At 34.9% G+C, this 22,929-nt stretch overlaps 2 protein-coding genes across 6 annotated transcripts in view; both read right to left on the bottom strand.

Moving 5' to 3' along the window:
* LOC113039994 (receptor-type tyrosine-protein phosphatase C-like) overlaps positions 1-22,929 on the bottom strand; it is a 121,016-nt gene that overhangs the window by 27,549 nt on the left and 70,538 nt on the right. The window lies entirely within an intron of this gene.
* On the bottom strand, positions 1,959-12,057 carry LOC113039996 (early nodulin-75-like). Its single transcript, XM_026198182.1, has 14 exons — positions 11,969-12,057; positions 11,751-11,864; positions 10,261-10,317; positions 10,043-10,156; positions 8,360-8,416; positions 8,142-8,255; positions 6,642-6,698; positions 6,424-6,537; positions 6,289-6,345; positions 6,071-6,184; positions 4,578-4,634; positions 4,360-4,473; positions 2,614-2,670; positions 1,959-2,509 (listed from the first exon to the last, which is right to left on the bottom strand). Exons 1-14 carry the CDS (start codon positions 11,972-11,974, stop codon positions 2,318-2,320), a joined length of 1,224 nt encoding a protein of 407 aa, XP_026053967.1. The 5' UTR covers positions 11,975-12,057; the 3' UTR covers positions 1,959-2,317.

The raw sequence follows: 22,929 nt of genomic DNA, 5'->3' as shown, positions 1-22,929 counted from the left end.
ATTTGAGCACTTAGCTAATCACTATTAGCATGTAGCTAATCACTGCTAGCATGACTAGCATGTTGGAAGTCCAGTGTCCTAGCATGAGTCAAAAAATCCAACCGCCATGTCTGTACGATGTTCTGATGCAGAGATATAGGTCGTGCAAAACGGTTGCTAGGGTACTCCGTTTGGTTGCTATGGAGTGGCTTGGCAGCTGCCAATGGTGATACTCCAAAGGCTGCTCGCCAATACAAACCAACCCCCATGCCTCTACGATGTTCTGATGCGGAGATATAGATCTTGCAAAACGGTTGCTAGGGTACTGTGTTTGGTTGCTAGGGAGTGGCCTGGCAGCTGCCAATGATGATACTCCAATGGTAGCTTGCTAATATAAACCAACCCCCATGCTTCTATGTCTTTCAGATGTTAAGATATCTCTCTATGCTTTGGGTTGCTAGGTAGCTCTTAATGGTTGCTAGGGCGTGGCTAGGTTGTCTTGAAGGAGATACATGATTGGCCGTTTGCTGCCCGAGTCAAACGAGCCCACCCTCATGTTTCTATGACACTTCTATCCAAAGTTATTCATTTGATCTTTTTCAATGGAAGTCTATGGGGCTTGTTGCTATGGCGCTCTACATGGTTGCTAGGGCGTGGCTTGATAGCTTCATAATGATCCTGAGAGACTGATTGGTTGCCTGATTCAAATGAGCCCACCCCCTTGTCTCTATGACACTGTGATGCAGAGTTATTTTCAATACAATATCCCTATGTAATTTCCCATTGCAGGAAAAACACAGTGTTTCATGGGCGATCCCGCACCATACTATGTCTATGGGGCAACTTTGGGGGTCTCTAGCACCCCAGGGGTACAACTTATACCCCATGTCGGGGTATGATCGCGCACAGCCTGATAGCCTCTCCAAATGTGGTGATTCACATGTTTCTGCGAAATTCTCTCTCGGAGCTACGATCCGTCAAAGTTGGCCGCAATGCATTGTCTATGGGATTTTTCGCCCGATTTTTCGCCCGGTGTACGAACATCGTACGCCCGATCGCTTATAAAAGTCATAGCACACCATTCCCGACTAGGCCGCACGATTTGACGCCTGTTTTGCGGGTCTGTGACGAAAACTGCGGGACTAGTTACGCGCCGAAGTTTTGGCGGAAGAATAAGAATAAGATATAATAATAATAAGTATGTGAGATAATAATAGTGATGCCTTGCCTCCGGCAAGCACCACTAATAATAATGAAAGGTTATAACATTTTGATGATAGACTTATTCTGACAAATGGTGTAATAAAATATCACCAGGAATGTCTATTTGTATTTGTATAAGTACAAAGGGTCCAGTTTGATTTCATTTTCGTGTCTTTAAATGTAGAAATTGAAGAAAAAAAATTCTAAAAATGTAAACAAGTCTGCAACAGGTATTAACATTATTATTATTACAGGTATTGACATATCATTTTAACACAGGATAAAGTTTCCTTTCATATTATTAATGCCACATCATGGCACATTCATGGATGGACGGACACCATGAAACAATATTTTAGCTGATCAAGTTACAAATAATTAGTAATTAATTCTAAATATTTCAACATTTTATGAGTATTACCATTAGCAATGTATGATTACAGAAGAATTGGCACCAAAATATACAACTACGAATTAAAACTATTAGATATTTGAGAGATATTTCTTAATATTTAAATATACTCTATTAAACTGTTAACCTCCAAAATATGTTTATTTGTATTATTGAAACTTGTCTAAACATTTTTCATATGAAAACACACACACACACATAAATCAATCATTGAATGTGCTCAGTAACATGTGCTCGTAGCAGGGCATTATGGGAAGCTGGAGGTCAGAGTGTGAGAGATTGTGTGTGAGAGTAATAATGCAGAAGTGTGAGTTTAAAGTCAAATTTAAATATTAATAGTTAATGAGTTAATTACTGTTGACCAACAGGTGGCGATGTTACTAAATTGATGTGGCAAGCTCTCTGTGAGGTGACAATGGCACATACAAAGTTTGGTGTAAATATATCAAAGCTTTGCTGAGATACAGCCTCAGATGTATTTTGGCATCTTTCCAGCAAATCCGGTAATGCGCTAAACAAAAACCGTTTTGTATATGGACACAAAATCCACAACTTTTTGCCAGTGGCTTCTGAAGATGATCTGAGTCAAATTTGATGAAAATCGGACTAACGGTCTAGGAGGAGTTCAAAGAAGTAAATAACACTTTTCAAGAGCCGAATCGTGACCTTGAGCTGGTAATAGTGAGGTTTGTGTAGGAGTGTGTGAGGGTGAGGGGGCTGCTTCTAAAGGAAATTAAAGTTCAATTTTGTCTCAATAAACATTAATAATTCTATCAGAGAGCTCAAACTGTGTGGAGTTACCCGTGATGCTGGTGGATGTGTGTAAGGTTGAGGAGGGTTGTGTGGAGGTGAGAGATGTGGTGATCGTGTTTGGAGGTGAGGTGATGGAGTCTTTACTTGAACCTGGTTGAGTGTCTAGTTGATAAAAGTTAATAGTTAAAACTGTCTGACCAGACTACAGACATACTGCAAAGCTCAATTAATGTAGAAATGACACATTTCAAGAGGAAAATCATTACCTTCATCTGTTGATTGTGAGGTTTGTGTAGGAGTGTGTGAGGGTGAGGGGCCTGATTCTAAAGGAAATGCAAGTTCATGATATTGAGAATCACTTTATATAATTCACAAATATATTAAATATTGTACTAGTATTAGCTTTAGCCATGGTGAATTGCACAATTACACATTTGCACTAAATTGAAGCTGCACAATCTTTGACATCAACATTAACATTTACGGGAGGTATAACTTGATAAACTGTGTGATACAAGTGAATTACTTTTAGTTTTTTAATACACACACACACACACACACACACACACACACACACACACACACACACACACACACACACACACACACACACACACTACATTTCTACAAACTTGCCATGTATTTTTAAACGAGACTGTAAAAGATTTAGTTCAGGACAGAATAAATGATTGTTGGAAGACTATTAAATACTCTCCTACAAGCTTCATCACCTGACTGTGTGGTGGAAGTGTTTTGTGGTGCGTATAATAGTTACAAAAAAAAGTAATAATAATAATAATAATAATAATAATAATAATAATAATAATAATAATAATAATAATAATAATGAAAGGTTATAACATTTTGATGATAGACTTATTCTGACAAATGGTGTAATAAAATATCACCAGGAATGTCTATTTGTATTTGTATAAGTACAAAGGGTCCAGTTTGATTTCATTTTTGTGTCTTTAAATGTAGAAATTGAAGAAAAAAAATTCTAAAAATGTAAACAAGTCTGCAACAGGTATTAACATTATTATTATTACAGGTATTGACATATCATTTTAACACAGGATAAAGTTTCCTTTCATATTATTAATGCCACATCATGGCACATTCATGGATGGACGGACACCATGAAACAATATTTTAGCTGATCAAGTTACAAATAATTAGTAATTAATACTAAATATTTCAACATTTTATGAGTATTACCATTAGCAATGTATGATTACAGAAGAATTGGCACCAAAATATACAACTACGAATTAAAACTATTAGATATTTGAGAGATATTTCTTAATATTTAAATATACTCTATAAAACTGTTAACCTCCAAAATATGTTTATTTGTATTATTGAAACTTGTCTAAACATTTTTAATATGAAAACACACACACACACACATAAATCAATCATTGAATGTGCTCAGTAACATGTGCTCGTAGCAGGGCATTATGGGAAGCTGGAGGTCAGAGTGTGAGAGATTGTGTGTGAGAGTAATAATGCAGGAGTGTGAGTTTAAAGTCAAATTTAAATATTAATAGTTAATTAGTTAATTACTGTTGACCAATAGGTGGCGATGTTACTAAATTGATGTGGCAAGCTCTCTGTGAGGTGACAATGGCACATACAAAGTTTGGTGTAAATATATCAAAGCTTTGCTGAGATACAGCCTCAGATGTATTTTGGCATCTTTCCAGCAAATCCGGTAATGCGCTAAACAAAAACCGTTTTGTATATGGACATAAAATCCACAACTTTTTGCCAGTGGCTTCTGAAGATTATCTGAGTCAAATTTGATGAAAATCGGACTAACGGTCTAGGAGGAGTTCAAAGAAGTAAATAACACTTTTCAAGAGCCGAATCGTGACCTTGAGCTGGTAATAGTGAGGTTTGTGTAGGAGTGTGTGAGGGTGAGGGGGCTGCTTCTAAAGGAAATTAAAGTTCAATTTTGTCTCAATAAACATTAATAATTCTATCAGAGAGCTCAAACTGTGTGGAGTTACCCGTGATGCTGGTGGATGTGTGTAAGGTTGAGGAGGGTTGTGTGGAGGTGAGAGATGTGGTGGTCGTGTTTGGAGGTGAGGTGATGGAGTCTTTACTTGAACCTGGTTGAGTGTCTAGTTGATAAAAGTTAATAGTTAAAACTGTCTGACCAGACTACAGACATACTGCAAAGCTCAATTAATGTAGAAATGACACATTTCAAGAGGAAAATTATTACCGTTATCTGTTGATTGTGAGGTTTGTGTAGGAGTGTGTGAGGGTGAGGGGGCTGATTCTAAAGGAAATGCAAGTTCATGATATTGAGAATCACTTTATGTAATTCACAAATATATTAAATATTGTTCTAGTATTAGCTTTAGCCATGGTGAATTGCACAATTACACATTTGCACTAAATTGAAGCTGCACAATCTTTGACATCAACATTAACATTTACGGGAGGTATAACTTGATAAACTGTGTGATACAAGTGAATTACTTTTAGTTTTTTAATACACACACACACACACACACACACACACACACTACATTTCTACAAACTTGCAATGTGTTTTTAAACGAGACTGTAAAAGATTTAGTTCAGGACAGAATAAATGATTGTTGGAAGACTATTAAATACTCTCCTACAAGCTTCATCACCTGACTGTGTGGTGGAAGTGTTTTGTGGTGCGTATAATAGTTACAAAAAAAGTAATAATAATAATAATAATAATAATAAAAGGTTATAACATTTTGATGATAGACTTATTCTGACAAATGGTGTAATAAAATATCACCAGGAATGTCTATTTGTATTTGTATAAGTACAAAGGGTCCAGTTTGATTTCATTTTTGTGTCTTTAAATGTAGAAATTGAAGAAAAAAAATTGTGCAATTCACAAATACACTAAATATTTCAACGTTTTATGAGTATTACCATTAGCAATGCATGATTACAGAAGAATTGGAACCAAAATAAACAAATACGAATTAAAACTATTTGCTATTTGAGAGATATTTTTTTAATATTTAAATATACTCTATAAAACTGTTAACCTCCAAAATATGTTTATTTTTATTATAGAAACTTGTCTGAACATTTTTCATATGAAAACACACACACACACACATAAATCAATCATTGAATGTGCTCAGTAACATGTGCTCGTAGCAGGGCATTATGGGAAGCTGGAGGTCAGAGTGTGAGAGATTGTGTGTGAGAGTAATAATGCAGGAGTGTGAGTTTAAAGTCAAATTTAAATAATAATAGTTAATTAGTTAATTACTGTTGACCAATAGGTGGCGATGTTACTAAATTGATGTGGCAAGCTCTCTGTGAGGTGACAATGGCACATACAAAGTTTGGTGTAAATATATCAAAGCTTTGCTGAGATACAGCCTCAGATGTATTTTGGCATCTTTCCAGCAAATCCGGTAATGCGCTAAACAAAAACCGTTTTGTATATGGACACAAAATCCACAACTTTTTGCCAGTGGCTTCTGAAGATGATCTGAGTCAAATTTGATGAAAATCGGACTAACGGTCTAGGAGGAGTTCAAAGAAGTAAATAACACTTTTCAAGAGCCGAATCGTGACCTTGAGCTGGTAATAGTGAGGTTTGTGTAGGAGTGTGTGAGGGTGAGGGGGCTGCTTCTAAAGGAAATTAAAGTTCAATTTTGTCTCAATAAACATTAATAATTCTATCAGAGAGCTCAAACTGTGTGGAGTTACCCGTGATGCTGGTGGATGTGTGTAAGGTTGAGGAGGGTTGTGTGGAGGTGAGAGATGTGGTGGTCGTGTTTGGAGGTGAGGTGATGGAGTCTTTACTTGAACCTGGTTGAGTGTCTAGTTGATAAAAGTTAATAGTTAAAACTGTCTGACCAGACTACAGACATACTGCAAAGCTCAATTAATGTAGAAATGACACATTTCAAGAGGAAAATCATTACCTTCATCTGTTGATTGTGAGGTTTGTGTAGGAGTGCGTGAGGGTGAGGGGGCTGCTTCTAAAGGAAATTAAAGTTCAATTTTGTCTCAATAAACATTAATAATTCTATCAGAGAGCTCAAACTGTGTGGAGTTACCCGTGATGCTGGTGGATGTGTGTAAGGTTGAGGAGGGTTGTGTGGAGGTGAGAGATGTGGTGGTCGTGTTTGGAGGTGAGGTGATGGAGTCTTTACTTGAACCTGGTTGAGTGTCTAGTTGATAAAAGTTAACAGTTAAAACTGTCTGACCAGACTACAGACATACTGCAAAGCTCAATTAATGTAGAAATGACACATTTCAAGAGGAAAATTATTACCGTTATCTGTTGATTGTGAGGTTTGTGTAGGAGTGTGTGAGGGTGAGGGGCCTGATTCTAAAGGAAATGCAAGTTCATGATATTGAGCATCACTTTATGTAATTCACAAATTTATTAAATATTGTTCTAGCATTAGCTTTAGCCATGGTGAATTGCACAATTACACATTTGCACTAAATTGAAGCTGCACAATCTTTGACATCAACATTAACATTTACGGGAGGTGTAACTTGATAAACTGTGTGATACAAGTGAAAAACTTTTCATTTTTTAATACACACACACACACACACACACACACACACACTACATTTCTACAAACTTGCAATGTGTTTTTAAACGAGACTGCAAAAGATTTAGTTCAGGACAGAATAAATGATTGTTGGAAGACTATTAAATACTCTCCTACAAGCTTCATCACCTGACTGTGTGGTGGAAGTGTTTTGTGGTGCGTATAATAGTTACAAAAAAAGTAATAATAATAATAATAATAATAATAATAAAAGGTTATAACATTTTGATGATAGACTTATTCTGACAAATGGTGTAATAAAATATCACCAGGAATGTCTATTTGTATTTGTATAAGTACAAAGGGTCCAGTTTGATTTCATTTTTGTGTCTTTAAATGTAGAAATTGAAGAAAAAAAATTGTGCAATTCACAAATACACTAAATATTTCAACATTTTATGAGTATTACCATTAGCAATGCATGATTACAGAAGAATTGGAACCAAAATAAACAAATACGAATTAAAACTATTTGCTATTTGAGAGATATTTTTTTAATATTTAAATATACTCTATAAAACTGTTAACCTCCAAAATATGTTTATTTTTATCATAGAAACTTGTCTGAACATTTTTAATATGAAAACACACACACACACACACACATAAATCAATCATTGAATGTGCTCAGTAACATGTGCTCGTAGCAGGGCATTATGGGAAGCTGGAGGTCAGAGTGTGAGAGATTGTGTGTGAGAGTAATAATGCAGGAGTGTGAGTTTAAAGTCAAATTTAAATATTAATAGTTAATTAGTTAATTACTGTTGACCAATAGGTGGCGATGTTACTAAATTGATGTGGCAAGCTCTCTGTGAGGTGACAATGGCACATACAAAGTTTGGTGTAAATATATCAAAGCTTTGCTGAGATACAGCCTCAGATGTATTTTGGCATCTTTCCAGCAAATCCGGTAATGCGCTAAACAAAAACCGTTTTGTATATGGACACAAAATCCACAACTTTTTGCCAGTGGCTTCTGAAGATGATCTGAGTCAAATTTGATGAAAATCGGACTAACGGTCTAGGAGGAGTTCAAAGAAGTAAATAACACTTTTCAAGAGCCGAATCGTGACCTTGAGCTGGTAATAGTGAGGTTTGTGTAGGAGTGTGTGAGGGTGAGGGGGCTGCTTCTAAAGGAAATTAAAGTTCAATTTTGTCTCAATAAACATTAATAATTCTATCAGAGAGCTCAAACTGTGTGGAGTTACCCGTGATGCTGGTGGATGTGTGTAAGGTTGAGGAGGGTTGTGTGGAGGTGAGAGATGTGGTGGTCGTGTTTGGAGGTGAGGTGATGGAGTCTTTACTTGAACCTGGTTGAGTGTCTAGTTGATAAAAGTTAATAGTTAAAACTGTCTGACCAGACTACAGACATACTGCAAAGCTCAATTAACGTAGAAATGACACATTTCAAGAGGAAAATTATTACCGTTATCTGTTGATTGTGAGGTTTGTGTAGGAGTGTGTGAGGGTGAGGGGCCTGATTCTAAAGGAAATGCAAGTTCATGATATTGAGCATCACTTTATGTAATTCAAAAATTTATTAAATATTGTTCTAGTATTAGCTTTAGCCATGGTGAATTGCACAATTACACATTTGCACTAAATTGAAGCTGCACAATCTTTGACATCAACATTAACATTTACGGGAGGTGTAACTTGATAAACTGTGTGATACAAGTGAATTACTTTTAGTTTTTTAATACACACACACACACACACACACACACTACATTTCTACAAACTTGCCATGTATTTTTAAACGAGACTGCAAAAGATTTAGTTCAGGACAGAATAAATGATTGTTGGAAGACTATTAAATACTCTCCTACAAGCTTCATCACCTGACTGTGTGGTGGAAGTGTTTTGTGGTGCGTATAATAGTTACAAAAAAAAAGTAATAATAATAATAATAATAATAATAATAATAATAATAATAATAATAATAATGAAAGGTTATAACATTTTGATGATAGACTTATTCTGACAAATGGTGTAATAAAATATCACCAGGAATGTCTATTTGTATTTGTATAAGTACAAAGGTTCCAGTTTGATTTCATTTTCGTGTCTTTAAATGTAGAAATTGAAGAAAAAAAATTCTAAAAATGTAAACAAGTCTGCAACAGGTATTAACATTATTATTATTACAGGTATTGACATATCATTTTAACACAGGATAAAGTTTCCTTTCATATTATTAATGCCACATCATGGCACATTCATGGATGGACGGACACCATGAAACAATATTTTAGCTGATCAAGTTACAAATAATTAGTAATTAATACTAAATATTTCAACATTTTATGAGTATTACCATTAGCAATGTATGATTACAGAAGAATTGGCACCAAAATATACAACTACGAATTAAAACTATTAGATATTTGAGAGATATTTCTTAATATTTAAATACACTCTATAAAACTGTTAACCTCCAAAATATGTTTATTTGTATTATTGAAACTTGTCTAAACATTTTTCATATGAAAACACACACACACACATAAATCAATCATTGAATGTGCTCAGTAACATGTGCTCGTAGCAGGGCATTATGGGAAGCTGGAGGTCAGAGTGTGAGAGATTGTGTGTGAGAGTAATAATGCAGAAGTGTGAGTTTAAAGTCAAATTTAAATATTAATAGTTAATTAGTTAATTACTGTTGACCAATAGGTGGCGATGTTACTAAATTGATGTGGCAAGCTCTCTGTGAGGTGACAATGGCACATACAAAGTTTGGTGTAAATATATCAAAGCTTTGCTGAGATACAGCCTCAGATGTATTTTGGCATCTTTCCAGCAAATCCGGTAATGCGCTAAACAAAAACCGTTTTGTATATGGACACAAAATCCACAACTTTTTGCCAGTGGCTTCTGAAGATTATCTGAGTCAAATTTGATGAAAATCGGACTAACGGTCTAGGAGGAGTTCAAAGAAGTAAATAACACTTTTCAAGAGCCGAATCGTGACCTTGAGCTGGTAATAGTGAGGTTTGTGTAGGAGTGTGTGAGGGTGAGGGGGCTGCTTCTAAAGGAAATTAAAGTTCAATTTTGTCTCAATAAACATTAATAATTCTATCAGAGAGCTCAAACTGTGTGGAGTTACCCGTGATGCTGGTGGATGTGTGTAAGGTTGAGGTGGGTTGTGTGGAGGTGAGAGATGTGGTGGTCGTGTTTGGAGGTGAGGTGATGGAGTCTTTACTTGAACCTGGTTGAGTGTCTAGTTGATAAAAGTTAATAGTTAAAACTGTCTGACCAGACTACAGACATACTGCAAAGCTCAATTAACGTAGAAATGACACATTTCAAGAGGAAAATTATTACCGTTATCTGTTGATTGTGAGGTTTGTGTAGGAGTGTGTGAGGGTGAGGGGCCTGATTCTAAAGGAAATGCAAGTTCATGATATTGAGCATCACTTTATGTAATTCAAAAATTTATTAAATATTGTTCTAGTATTAGCTTTAGCCATGGTGAATTGCACAATTACACATTTGCACTAAATTGAAGCTGCACAATCTTTGACATCAACATTAACATTTACGGGAGGTGTAACTTGATAAACTGTGTGATACAAGTGAATTACTTTTAGTTTTTTAATACACACACACACACACACACACACACACACACTACATTTCTACAAACTTGCAATGTGTTTTTAAACGAGACTGTAAAAGATTTAGTTCAGGACAGAATAAATGATTGTTGGAAGACTATTAAATACTCTCCTACAAGCTTCATCACCTGACTGTGTGGTGGAAGTGTTTTGTGGTGCGTATAATAGTTACAAAAAAAGTAATAATAATAATAATAATAATAAAAGGTTATAACATTTTGATGATAGACTTATTCTGACAAATGGTGTAATAAAATATCACCAGGAATGTCTATTTGTATTTGTATAAGTACAAAGGGTCCAGTTTGATTTCATTTTCGTGTCTTTAAATGTAGAAATTGAAGAAAAAAAATTTTGCAATTCACAAATACACTAAATATTTCAACGTTTTATGAGTATTACCATTAGCAATGCATGATTACAGAAGAATTGGAACCAAAATAAACAAATACGAATTAAAACTATTTGCTATTTGAGAGATATTTTTTTAATATTTAAATATACTCTATAAAACTGTTAACCTCCAAAATATGTTTATTTTTATTATAGAAACTTGTCTGAACATTTTTCATATGAAAACACACACACACACACATAAATCAATCATTGAATGTGCTCAGTAACATGTGCTCGTAGCAGGGCATTATGGGAAGCTGGAGGTCAGAGTGTGAGAGATTGTGTGTGAGAGTAATAATGCAGGAGTGTGAGTTTAAAGTCAAATTTAAATAATAATAGTTAATGAGTTAATTACTGTTGACCAATAGGTGGCGATGTTACTAAATTGATGTGGCAAGCTCTCTGTGAGGTGACAATGGCACATACAAAGTTTGGTGTAAATATATCAAAGCTTTGCTGAGATACAGCCTCAGATGTATTTTGGCATCTTTCCAGCAAATCCGGTAATGCGCTAAACAAAAACCGTTTTGTATATGGACACAAAATCCACAACTTTTTGCCAGTGGCTTCTGAAGATGATCTGAGTCAAATTTGATGAAAATCGGACTAACGGTCTAGGAGGAGTTCAAAGAAGTAAATAACACTTTTCAAGAGCCGAATCGTGACCTTGAGCTGGTAATAGTGAGGTTTGTGTAGGAGTGTGTGAGGGTGAGGGGGCTGCTTCTAAAGGAAATTAAAGTTCAATTTTGTCTCAATAAACATTAATAATTCTATCAGAGAGCTCAAACTGTGTGGAGTTACCCGTGATGCTGGTGGATGTGTGTAAGGTTGAGGAGGGTTGTGTGGAGGTGAGAGATGTGGTGGTCGTGTTTGGAGGTGAGGTGATGGAGTCTTTACTTGAACCTGGTTGAGTGTCTAGTTGATAAAAGTTAATAGTTAAAACTGTCTGACCAGACTACAGACATACTGCAAAGCTCAATTAATGTAGAAATGACACATTTCAAGAGGAAAATCATTACCTTCATCTGTTGATTGTGAGGTTTGTGTAGGAGTGCGTGAGGGTGAGGGGGCTGCTTCTAAAGGAAATTAAAGTTCAATTTTGTCTCAATAAACATTAATAATTCTATCAGAGAGCTCAAACTGTGTGGAGTTACCCGTGATGCTGGTGGATGTGTGTAAGGTTGAGGAGGGTTGTGTGGAGGTGAGAGATGTGGTGGTCGTGTTTGGAGGTGAGGTGATGGAGTCTTTACTTGAACCTGGTTGAGTGTCTAGTTGATAAAAGTTAATAGTTAAAACTGTCTGACCAGACTACAGACATACTGCAAAGCTCAATTAACGTAGAAATAACACATTTCAAGAGGAAAATTATTACCGTTATCTGTTGATTGTGAGGTTTGTGTAGGAGTGTGTGAGGGTGAGGGGGCTGATTCTAAAGGAAATGCAAGTTCATGATATTGAGTATAACTTTATGTAATTCAAAAATTTATTAAATATTGTTCTAGTATTAGCTTTAGCCATGGTGAATTGCACAATTACACATTTGCACTAAATTGAAGCTGCACAATCTTTGACATCAACATTAACATTTACGGGAGGTGTAACTTGATAAACTGTGTGATACAAGTGAATTACTTTTAGTTTTTTAATACACACACACACACACACACACACACACACTACATTTCTACAAACTTGCAATGTGTTTTTAAACGAGACTGTAAAAGATTTAGTTCAGGACAGAATAAATGATTGTTGGAAGACTATTAAATACTCTCCTACAAGCTTCATCACCTGACTGTGTGGTGGAAGTGTTTTGTGGTGCGTATAATAGTTACAAAAAAAGTAATAATAATAATAATAATAATAATAAAAGGTTATAACATTTTGATGATAGACTTATTCTGACAAATGGTGTAATAAAATATCACCAGGAATGTCTATTTGTATTTGTATAAGTACAAAGGTTCCAGTTTGATTTCATTTTTGTGTCTTTAAATGTAGAAATTGAAGAAAAAAAATTGTGCAATTCACAAATACACTAAATATTTCAACGTTTTATGAGTATTACCATTAGCAATGCATGATTACAGAAGAATTGGAACCAAAATAAACAAATACGAATTAAAACTATTTGCTATTTGAGAGATATTTTTTTAATATTTAAATATACTCTATAAAACTGTTAACCTCCAAAATATGTTTATTTTTATTATAGAAACTTGTCTGAACATTTTTAATATGAAAACACACACACACACACATAAATCAATCATTGAATGTGCTCAGTAACATGTGCTCGTAGCAGGGCATTATGGGAAGCTGGAGGTCAGAGTGTGAGAGATTGTGTGTGAGAGTAATAATGCAGGAGTGTGAGTTTAAAGTCAAATTTAAATATTAATAGTTAATGAGTTAATTACTGTTGACCAATAGGTGGCGATGTTACTAAATTGATGTGGCAAGCTCTCTGTGAGGTGACAATGGCACATACAAAGTTTGGTGTAAATATATCAAAGCTTTGCTGAGATACAGCCTCAGATGTATTTTGGCATCTTTCCAGCAAATCCGGTAATGCGCTAAACAAAAACCGTTTTGTATATGGACACAAAATCCACAACTTTTTGCCAGTGGCTTCTGAAGATGATCTGAGTCAAATTTGATGAAAATCGGACTAACGGTCTAGGAGGAGTTCAAAGAAGTAAATAACACTTTTCAAGAGCCGAATCGTGACCTTGAGCTGGTAATAGTGAGGTTTGTGTAGGAGTGTGTGAGGGTGAGGGGGCTGCTTCTAAAGGAAATTAAAGTTCAATTTTGTCTCAATAAACATTAATAATTCTATCAGAGAGCTCAAACTGTGTGGAGTTACCCGTGATGCTGGTGGATGTGTGTAAGGTTGAGGAGGGTTGTGTGGAGGTGAGAGATGTGGTGGTCGTGTTTGGAGGTGAGGTGATGGAGTCTTTACTTGAACCTGGTTGAGTGTCTAGTTGATAAAAGTTAACAGTTAAAACTGTCTGACCAGACTACAGACATACTGCAAAGCTCAATTAATGTAGAAATGACACATTTCAAGAGGAAAATTATTACCGTTATCTGTTGATTGTGAGGTTTGTGTAGGAGTGTGTGAGGGTGAGGGGCCTGATTCTAAAGGAAATGCAAGTTCATGATATTGAGCATCACTTTATGTAATTCACAAATTTATTAAATATTGTTCTAGCATTAGCTTTAGCCATGGTGAATTGCACAATTACACATTTGCACTAAATTGAAGCTGCACAATCTTTGACATCAACATTAACATTTACGGGAGGTGTAACTTGATAAACTGTGTGATACAAGTGAAAAACTTTTCATTTTTTAATACACACACACACACACACACACACACACACACACACACACACACACACACACACACACACACACACACACACACACTACATTTCTACAAACTTGCAATGTATTTTTAAACGAGACTGTAAAAGATTTAGTTCAGGACAGAATAAATGATTGTTGGAAGACTATTAAATACTCTCCTACAAGCTTCATCACCTGACTGTGTGGTGGAAGTGTTTTGTGGTGCGTATAATAGTTACAAAAAAAGTAATAATAATAATAATAATAATAATAAAAGGTTATAACATTTTGATGATAGACTTATTCTGACAAATGGTGTAATAAAATATCACCAGGAATGTCTATTTGTATTTGTATAAGTACAAAGGGTCCAGTTTGATTTCATTTTTGTGTCTTTAAATGTAGAAATTGAAGAAAAAAAATTGTGCAATTCACAAATACACTAAATATTTCAACATTTTATGAGTATTACCATTAGCAATGCATGATTACAGAAGAATTGGAACCAAAATAAACAAATACGAATTAAAACTATTTGCTATTTGAGAGATATTTTTTTAATATTTAAATATACTCTATAAAACTGTTAACCTCCAAAATATGTTTATTTTTATCATAGAAACTTGTCTGAACATTTTTAATATGAAAACACACACACACACACATAAATCAATCATTGAATGTGCTCAGTAACATGTGCTCGTAGCAGGGCATTATGGGAAGCTGGAGGTCAGAGTGTGAGAGATTGTGTGTGAGAGTAATAATGCAGGAGTGTGAGTTTAAAGTCAAATTTAAATATTAATAGTTAATTAGTTAATTACTGTTGACCAATAGGTGGCGATGTTACTAAATTGATGTGGCAAGCTCTCTGTGAGGTGACAATGGCACATACAAAGTTTGGTGTAAATATATCAAAGCTTTGCTGAGATACAGCCTCAGATGTATTTTGGCATCTTTCCAGCAAATCCGGTAATGCGCTAAACAAAAACCGTTTTGTATATGGACACAAAATCCACAACTTTTTGCCAGTGGCTTCTGAAGATGATCTGAGTCAAATTTGATGAAAATCGGACTAACGGTCTAGGAGGAGTTCAAAGAAGTAAATAACACTTTTCAAGAGCCGAATCGTGACCTTGAGCTGGTAATAGTGAGGTTTGTGTAGGAGTGTGTGAGGGTGAGGGGGCTGCTTCTAAAGGAAATTAAAGTTCAATTTTGTCTCAATAAACATTAATAATTCTATCAGAGAGCTCAAACTGTGTGGAGTTACCCGTGATGCTGGTGGATGTGTGTAAGGTTGAGGAGGGTTGTGTGGAGGTGAGAGATGTGGTGGTCGTGTTTGGAGGTGAGGTGATGGAGTCTTTACTTGAACCTGGTTGAGTGTCTAGTTGATAAAAGTTAATAGTTAAAACTGTCTGACCAGACTACAGACATACTGCAAAGCTCAATTAATGTAGAAATGACACATTTCAAGAGGAAAATTATTACCGTTATCTGTTGATTGTGAGGTTTGTGTAGGAGTGTGTGAGGGTGAGGGGCCTGATTCTAAAGGAAATGCAAGTTCATGATATTGAGTATAACTTTATGTAATTCACAAATTTATTAAATATTGTTCTAGTATTAGCTTTAGCCATGGTGAATTGCACAATTACACATTTGCACTAAATTGAAGCTGCACAATCTTTGACATCAACATTAACATTTACGGGAGGTGTAACTTGATAAACTGTGTGATACAAGTGAATTACTTTTAGTTTTTTAATACACACACACACACACACACACACACACACACACACACACACACACACACACACACACACACACACACACACACACACACACACACACTACATTTCTACAAACTTGCAATGTGTTTTTAAACGAGACTGCAAAAGATTTAGTTCAGGACAGAATAAATGATTGTTGGAAGACTATTAAATACTCTCCTACAAGCTTCATCACCTGACTGTGTGGTGGAAGTGTTTTGTGGTGCGTATAATAGTTACAAAAAAAGTAATAATAATAATAATAATAATAATAATAATAAAAGGTTATAACATTTTGATGATAGACTTATTCTGACAAATGGTGTAATAAAATATCACCAGGAATGTCTATTTGTATTTGTATAAGTACAAAGGGTCCAGTTTGATTTCATTTTCGTGTCTTTAAATGTAGAAATTGAAGAAAAAAGTCTGCAACAGGTATTAACATTATTATTATTACAGGTATTGACATATCATTTTAACACAGGATAAAGTTTCCTTTCATATTATTAATGCCACATCATGGCACATTCATGGATGGACGGACACCATGAAACAATATTTTAGCTGATCAAGTTACAAATAATTAGTAATTAATACTAAATATTTCAACATTTTATGAGTATTACCATTAGCAATGTATGATTACAGAAGAATTGGCACCAAAATATACAACTACGAATTAAAACTATTAGATATTTGAGAGATATTTCTTAATATTTAAATATACTCTATAAAACTGTTAACCTCCAAAATATGTTTATTTGTATTATTGAAACTTGTCTAAACATTTTTAATATGAAAACACACACACACACACATAAATCAATCATTGAATGTGCTCAGTAACATGTGCTCGTAGCAGGGCATTATGGGAAGCTGGAGGTCAGAGTGTGAGAGATTGTGTGTGAGAGTAATAATGCAGAAGTGTGAGTTTAAAGTCAAATTTAAATATTAATAGTTAATTAGTTAATTACTGTTGACCAATAGGTGGCGATGTTACTAAATTGATGTGGCAAGCTCTCTGTGAGGTGACAATGGCACATACAAAGTTTGGTGTAAATATATCAAAGCTTTGCTGAGATACAGCCTCAGATGTATTTTGGCATCTTTCCAGCAAATCCGGTAATGCGCTAAACAAAAACCGTTTTGTATATGGACACAAAATCCACAACTTTTTGCCAGTGGCTTCTGAAGATGATCTGAGTCAAATTTGATGAAAATCGGACTAACGGTCTAGGAGGAGTTCAAAGAAGTAAATAACACTTTTCAAGAGCCGAATCGTGACCTTGAGCTGGTAATAGTGAGGTTTGTGTAGGAGTGTGTGAGGGTGAGGGGGCTGCTTCTAAAGGAAATTAAAGTTCAATTTTGTCTCAATAAACATTAATAATTCTATCAGAGAGCTCAAACTGTGTGGAGTTACCCGTGATGCTGGTGGATGTGTGTAAGGTTGAGGAGGGTTGTGTGGAGGTGAGAGATGTGGTGGTCGTGTTTGGAGGTGAGGTGATGGAGTCTTTACTTGAACCTGGTTGAGTTGCTAGTTGATAAAAGTTAATAGTTAAAACTGTCTGACCAGACTACAGACATACTGCAAAGCTCAATTAATGTAGAAATGACACATTTCAAGAGGAAAATTATTACCGTTATCTGTTGATTGTGAGGTTTGTGTAGGAGTGTGTGAGGGTGAGGGGCCTGATTCTAAAGGAAATGCAAGTTCATGATATTGAGTATCACTTTATGTAATTCACAAATATATTAAATATTGTTCTAGTATTAGCTTTAGCCATGGTGAATTACACAATTACACATTTGCACTAAATTGAAGCTGCACAATCTTTGACATCAACATTAACATTTACGGGAGGTATAACTTGATAAACTGTGTGATACAAGTGAAAAACTTTTCATTTTTTAATACACACACACACACACACACACACACACACACACACTACATTTCTACAAACTTGCAATGTGTTTTTAAACGAGACTGTAAAAGATTTAGTTCAGGACAGAATAAATGATTGTTGGAAGACTATTAAATACTCTCCTACAAGCTTCATCACCTGACTGTGTGGTGGAAGTGTTTTGTGGTGCGTATAATAGTTACAAAAAAAGTAATAATAATAATAATAATAATAATAAAAGGTTATAACATTTTGATGATAGACTTATTCTGACAAATGGTGTAATAAAATATCACCAGGAATGTCTATTTGTATTTGTATAAGTACAAAGGGTCCAGTTTGATTTCATTTTTGTGTCTTTAAATGTAGAAATTGAAGAAAAAAAATTGTGCAATTCACAAATACACTAAATATTTCAACGTTTTATGAGTATTACCATTAGCAATGCATGATTACAGAAGAATTGGAACCAAAATAAACAAATACGAATTAAAACTATTTGCTATTTGAGAGATATTTTTTTAATATTTAAATATACTCTATAAAACTGTTAACCTCCAAAATATGTTTATTTTTATTATAGAAACTTGTCTGAACATTTTTCATATGAAAACACACACACACACACATAAATCAATCATTGAATGTGCTCAGTAACATGTGCTCGTAGCAGGGCATTATGGGAAGCTGGAGGTCAGAGTGTGAGAGATTGTGTGTGAGAGTAATAATGCAGGAGTGTGAGTTTAAAGTCAAATTTAAATATTAATAGTTAATTAGTTAATTACTGTTGACCAATAGGTGGCGATGTTACTAAATTGATGTGGCAAGCTCTCTGTGAGGTGACAATGGCACATACAAAGTTTGGTGTAAATATATCAAAGCTTTGCTGAGATACAGCCTCAGATGTATTTTGGCATCTTTCCAGCAAATCCGGTAATGCGCTAAACAAAAACCGTTTTGTATATGGACACAAAATCCACAACTTTTTGCCAGTGGCTTCTGAAGATGATCTGAGTCAAATTTGATGAAAATCGGACTAACGGTCTAGGAGGAGTTCAAAGAAGTAAATAACACTTTTCAAGAGCCGAATCGTGACCTTGAGCTGGTAATAGTGAGGTTTGTGTAGGAGTGTGTGAGGGTGAGGGGGCTGCTTCTAAAGGAAATTAAAGTTCAATTTTGTCTCAATAAACATTAATAATTCTATCAGAGAGCTCAAACTGTGTGGAGTTACCCGTGATGCTGGTGGATGTGTGTAAGGTTGAGGAGGGTTGTGTGGAGGTGAGAGATGTGGTGGTCGTGTTTGGAGGTGAGGTGATGGAGTCTTTACTTGAACCTGGTTGAGTGTCTAGTTGATAAAAGTTAATAGTTAAAACTGTCTGACCAGACTACAGACATACTGCAAAGCTCAATTAATGTAGAAATGACACATTTCAAGAGGAAAATCATTACCGTTATCTGTTGATTGTGAGGTTTGTGTAGGAGTGTGTGAGGGTGAGGGGCCTGATTCTAAAGGAAATGCAAGTTCATGATATTGAGTATAACTTTATGTAATTCACAAATTTATTAAATATTGTTCTAGCATTAGCTTTAGCCATGGTGAATTGCACAATTACACATTTGCACTAAATTGAAGCTGCACAATCTTTGACATCAACATTAACATTTACGGGAGGTGTAACTTGATAAACTGTGTGATACAAGTGAAAAACTTTTCATTTTTTAATACACACACACACACACACACACACACACACACACACACACACACACACACACACACACACACACACACTACATTTCTACAAACTTGCAATGTGTTTTTAAACGAGACTGCAAAAGATTTAGTTCAGGACAGAATAAATGATTGTTGGAAGACTATTAAATACTCTCCTACAAGCTTCATCACCTGACTGTGTGGTGGAAGTGTTTTGTGGTGCGTATAATAGTTACAAAAAAAGTAATAATAATAATAATAATAATAATAATAAAAGGTTATAACATTTTGATGATAGACTTATTCTGACAAATGGTGTAATAAAATATCACCAGGAATGTCTATTTGTATTTGTATAAGTACAAAGGGTCCAGTTTGATTTCATTTTTGTGTCTTTAAATGTAGAAATTGAAGAAAAAAAATTGTGCAATTCACAAATACACTAAATATTTCAACATTTTATGAGTATTACCATTAGCAATGCATGATTACAGAAGAATTGGAACCAAAATAAACAAATACGAATTAAAACTATTTGCTATTTGAGAGATATTTTTTTAATATTTAAATATACTCTATAAAACTGTTAACCTCCAAAATATGTTTATTTTTATCATAGAAACTTGTCTGAACATTTTTAATATGAAAACACACACACACACACACACACATAAATCAATCATTGAATGTGCTCAGTAACATGTGCTCGTAGCAGGGCATTATGGGAAGCTGGAGGTCAGAAAGGAAAATTAAAGTTCAATTTTGTCTCAATAAACATTAATAATTCTATCAGAGAGCTCAAACTGTGTGGAGTTACCCGTGATGCTGGTGGATGTGTGTAAGGTTGAGGTGGGTTGTGTGGAGGTGAGAGATGTGGTGGTCGTGTTTGGAGGTGAGGTGATGGAGTCTTTACTTGATCCTGGTTGAGTGTCTAGTTGATAAAAGTTAACAGTTAAAACTGTCTGACCAGACTACAGACATACTGCAAAGCTCAATTAATGTAGAAATGACACATTTCAAGAGGAAAATTATTACCGTTATCTGTTGATTGTGAGGTTTGTGTAGGAGTGTGTGAGGGTGAGGGGCCTGATTCTAAAGGAAATGCAAGTTCATGATATTGAGAATCACTTTATGTAATTCACAAATATATTAAATATTGTTCTAGTATTAGCTTTAGCCATGGTGAATTGCACAATTACACATTTGCACTAAATTGAAGCTGCACAATCTTTGACATCAACATTAACATTTATGGGAGGTATAACTTGATAAACTGTGTGATACAAGTGAAAAACTTTTAATTTTTTAATACACACACACACACACACACACACACACACACACACACTACATTTCTACAAACTTGCCATGTATTTTTAAACGAGACTGCAAAAGATTTAGTTCAGGACAGAATAAATGATTGTTGGAAGACTATTAAATACTCTCCTACAAGCTTCATCACCTGACTGTGTGGTGGAAGTGTTTTGTGGTGCGTATAATAGTTACAAAAAAAAAGGAATAATAATAATAATAATAATAATAATAATAATAATAATAATAATAATAATAATGAAAGGTTATAACATTTTGATGATAGACTTATTCTGACAAATGGTGTAATAAAATATCACCAGGAATGTCTATTTGTATTTGTATAAGTACAAAGGTTCCAGTTTGATTTCATTTTCGTGTCTTTAAATGTAGAAATTGAAGAAAAAAAATTCTAAAAATGTAAACAAGTCTGCAACAGGTATTAACATTATTATTATTACAGGTATTGACATATCATTTTAACACAGGATAAAGTTTCCTTTCATATTATTAATGCCACATCATGGCACATTCATGGATGGACGGACACCATGAAACAATATTTTAGCTGATCAAGTTACAAATAATTAGTAATTAATACTAAATATTTCAACATTTTATGAGTATTACCATTAGCAATGTATGATTACAGAAGAATTGGCACCAAAATATACAACTACGAATTAAAACTATTAGATATTTGAGAGATATTTCTTAATATTTAAATACACTCTATAAAACTGTTAACCTCCAAAATATGTTTATTTGTATTATTGAAACTTGTCTAAACATTTTTAATATGAAAACACACACACACACACATAAATCAATCATTGAATGTGCTCAGTAACATGTGCTCGTAGCAGGGCATTATGGGAAGCTGGAGGTCAGAGTGTGAGAGATTGTGTGTGAGAGTAATAATGCAGGAGTGTGAGTTTAAAGTCAAATTTAAATATTAATAGTTAATTAGTTAATTACTGTTGACCAATAGGTGGCGATGTTACTAAATTGATGTGGCAAGCTCTCTGTGAGGTGACAATGGCACATACAAAGTTTGGTGTAAATATATCAAAGCTTTGCTGAGATACAGCCTCAGATGTATTTTGGCATCTTTCCAGCAAATCCGGTAATGCGCTAAACAAAAACCGTTTTGTATATGGACACAAAATCCACAACTTTTTGCCAGTGGCTTCTGAAGATGATCTGAGTCAAATTTGATGAAAATCGGACTAACGGTCTAGGAGGAGTTCAAAGAAGTAAATAACACTTTTCAAGAGCCGAATCGTGACCTTGAGCTGGTAATAGTGAGGTTTGTGTAGGAGTGTGTGAGGGTGAGGGGGCTGCTTCTAAAGGAAATTAAAGTTCAATTTTGTCTCAATAAACATTAATAATTCTATCAGAGAGCTCAAACTGTGTGGAGTTACCCGTGATGCTGGTGGATGTGTGTAAGGTTGAGGAGGGTTGTGTGGAGGTGAGAGATGTGGTGGTCGTGTTTGGAGGTGAGGTGATGGAGTCTTTACTTGAACCTGGTTGAGTGTCTAGTTGATAAAAGTTAATAGTTAAAACTGTCTGACCAGACTACAGACATACTGCAAAGCTCAATTAATGTAGAAATGACACATTTCAAGAGGAAAATCATTACCTTCATCTGTTGATTGTGAGGTTTGTGTAGGAGTGTGTGAGGGTGAGGGGCCTGATTCTAAAGGAAATGCAAGTTCATGATATTGAGAATCACTTTATATAATTCACAAATATATTAAATATTGTACTAGTATTAGCTTTAGCCATGGTGAATTACACAATTACACATTTGCACTAAATTGAAGCTGCACAATCTTTGACATCAACATTAACATTTGTGACCCGTCACGGAAACCAGTGACACAAGTCAACAGCACAACTTTCGAGCAAAATGAGAAAGAAGTTACACC

This window comes from Carassius auratus, chromosome 22 (genome assembly GCF_003368295.1).
Source record: "Carassius auratus strain Wakin chromosome 22, ASM336829v1, whole genome shotgun sequence".
Lineage (NCBI taxonomy): Eukaryota > Metazoa > Chordata > Actinopteri > Cypriniformes > Cyprinidae > Carassius > Carassius auratus.
The sequence above is the reverse complement of the archived record's forward strand: the minus strand, read 5'-3'. Positions and strand labels throughout refer to the sequence as shown.

What these genes read in the sequence shown, in the direction of transcription:
- LOC113039996 (XM_026198182.1), bottom strand. An exon ending in CTCACAATCAACAGATAACG is followed by an intron (nt 6,538 to 6,641) that starts GTAATAATTTTC and finishes TTTATCAACTAG; the next exon opens with ACACTCAACCAGGTTCAAGT. An exon ending in CACATCCACCAGCATCACGG is followed by an intron (nt 6,346 to 6,423) that starts GTAACTCCACAC and finishes AATTTCCTTTAG; the next exon opens with AAGCAGCCCCCTCACCCTCA.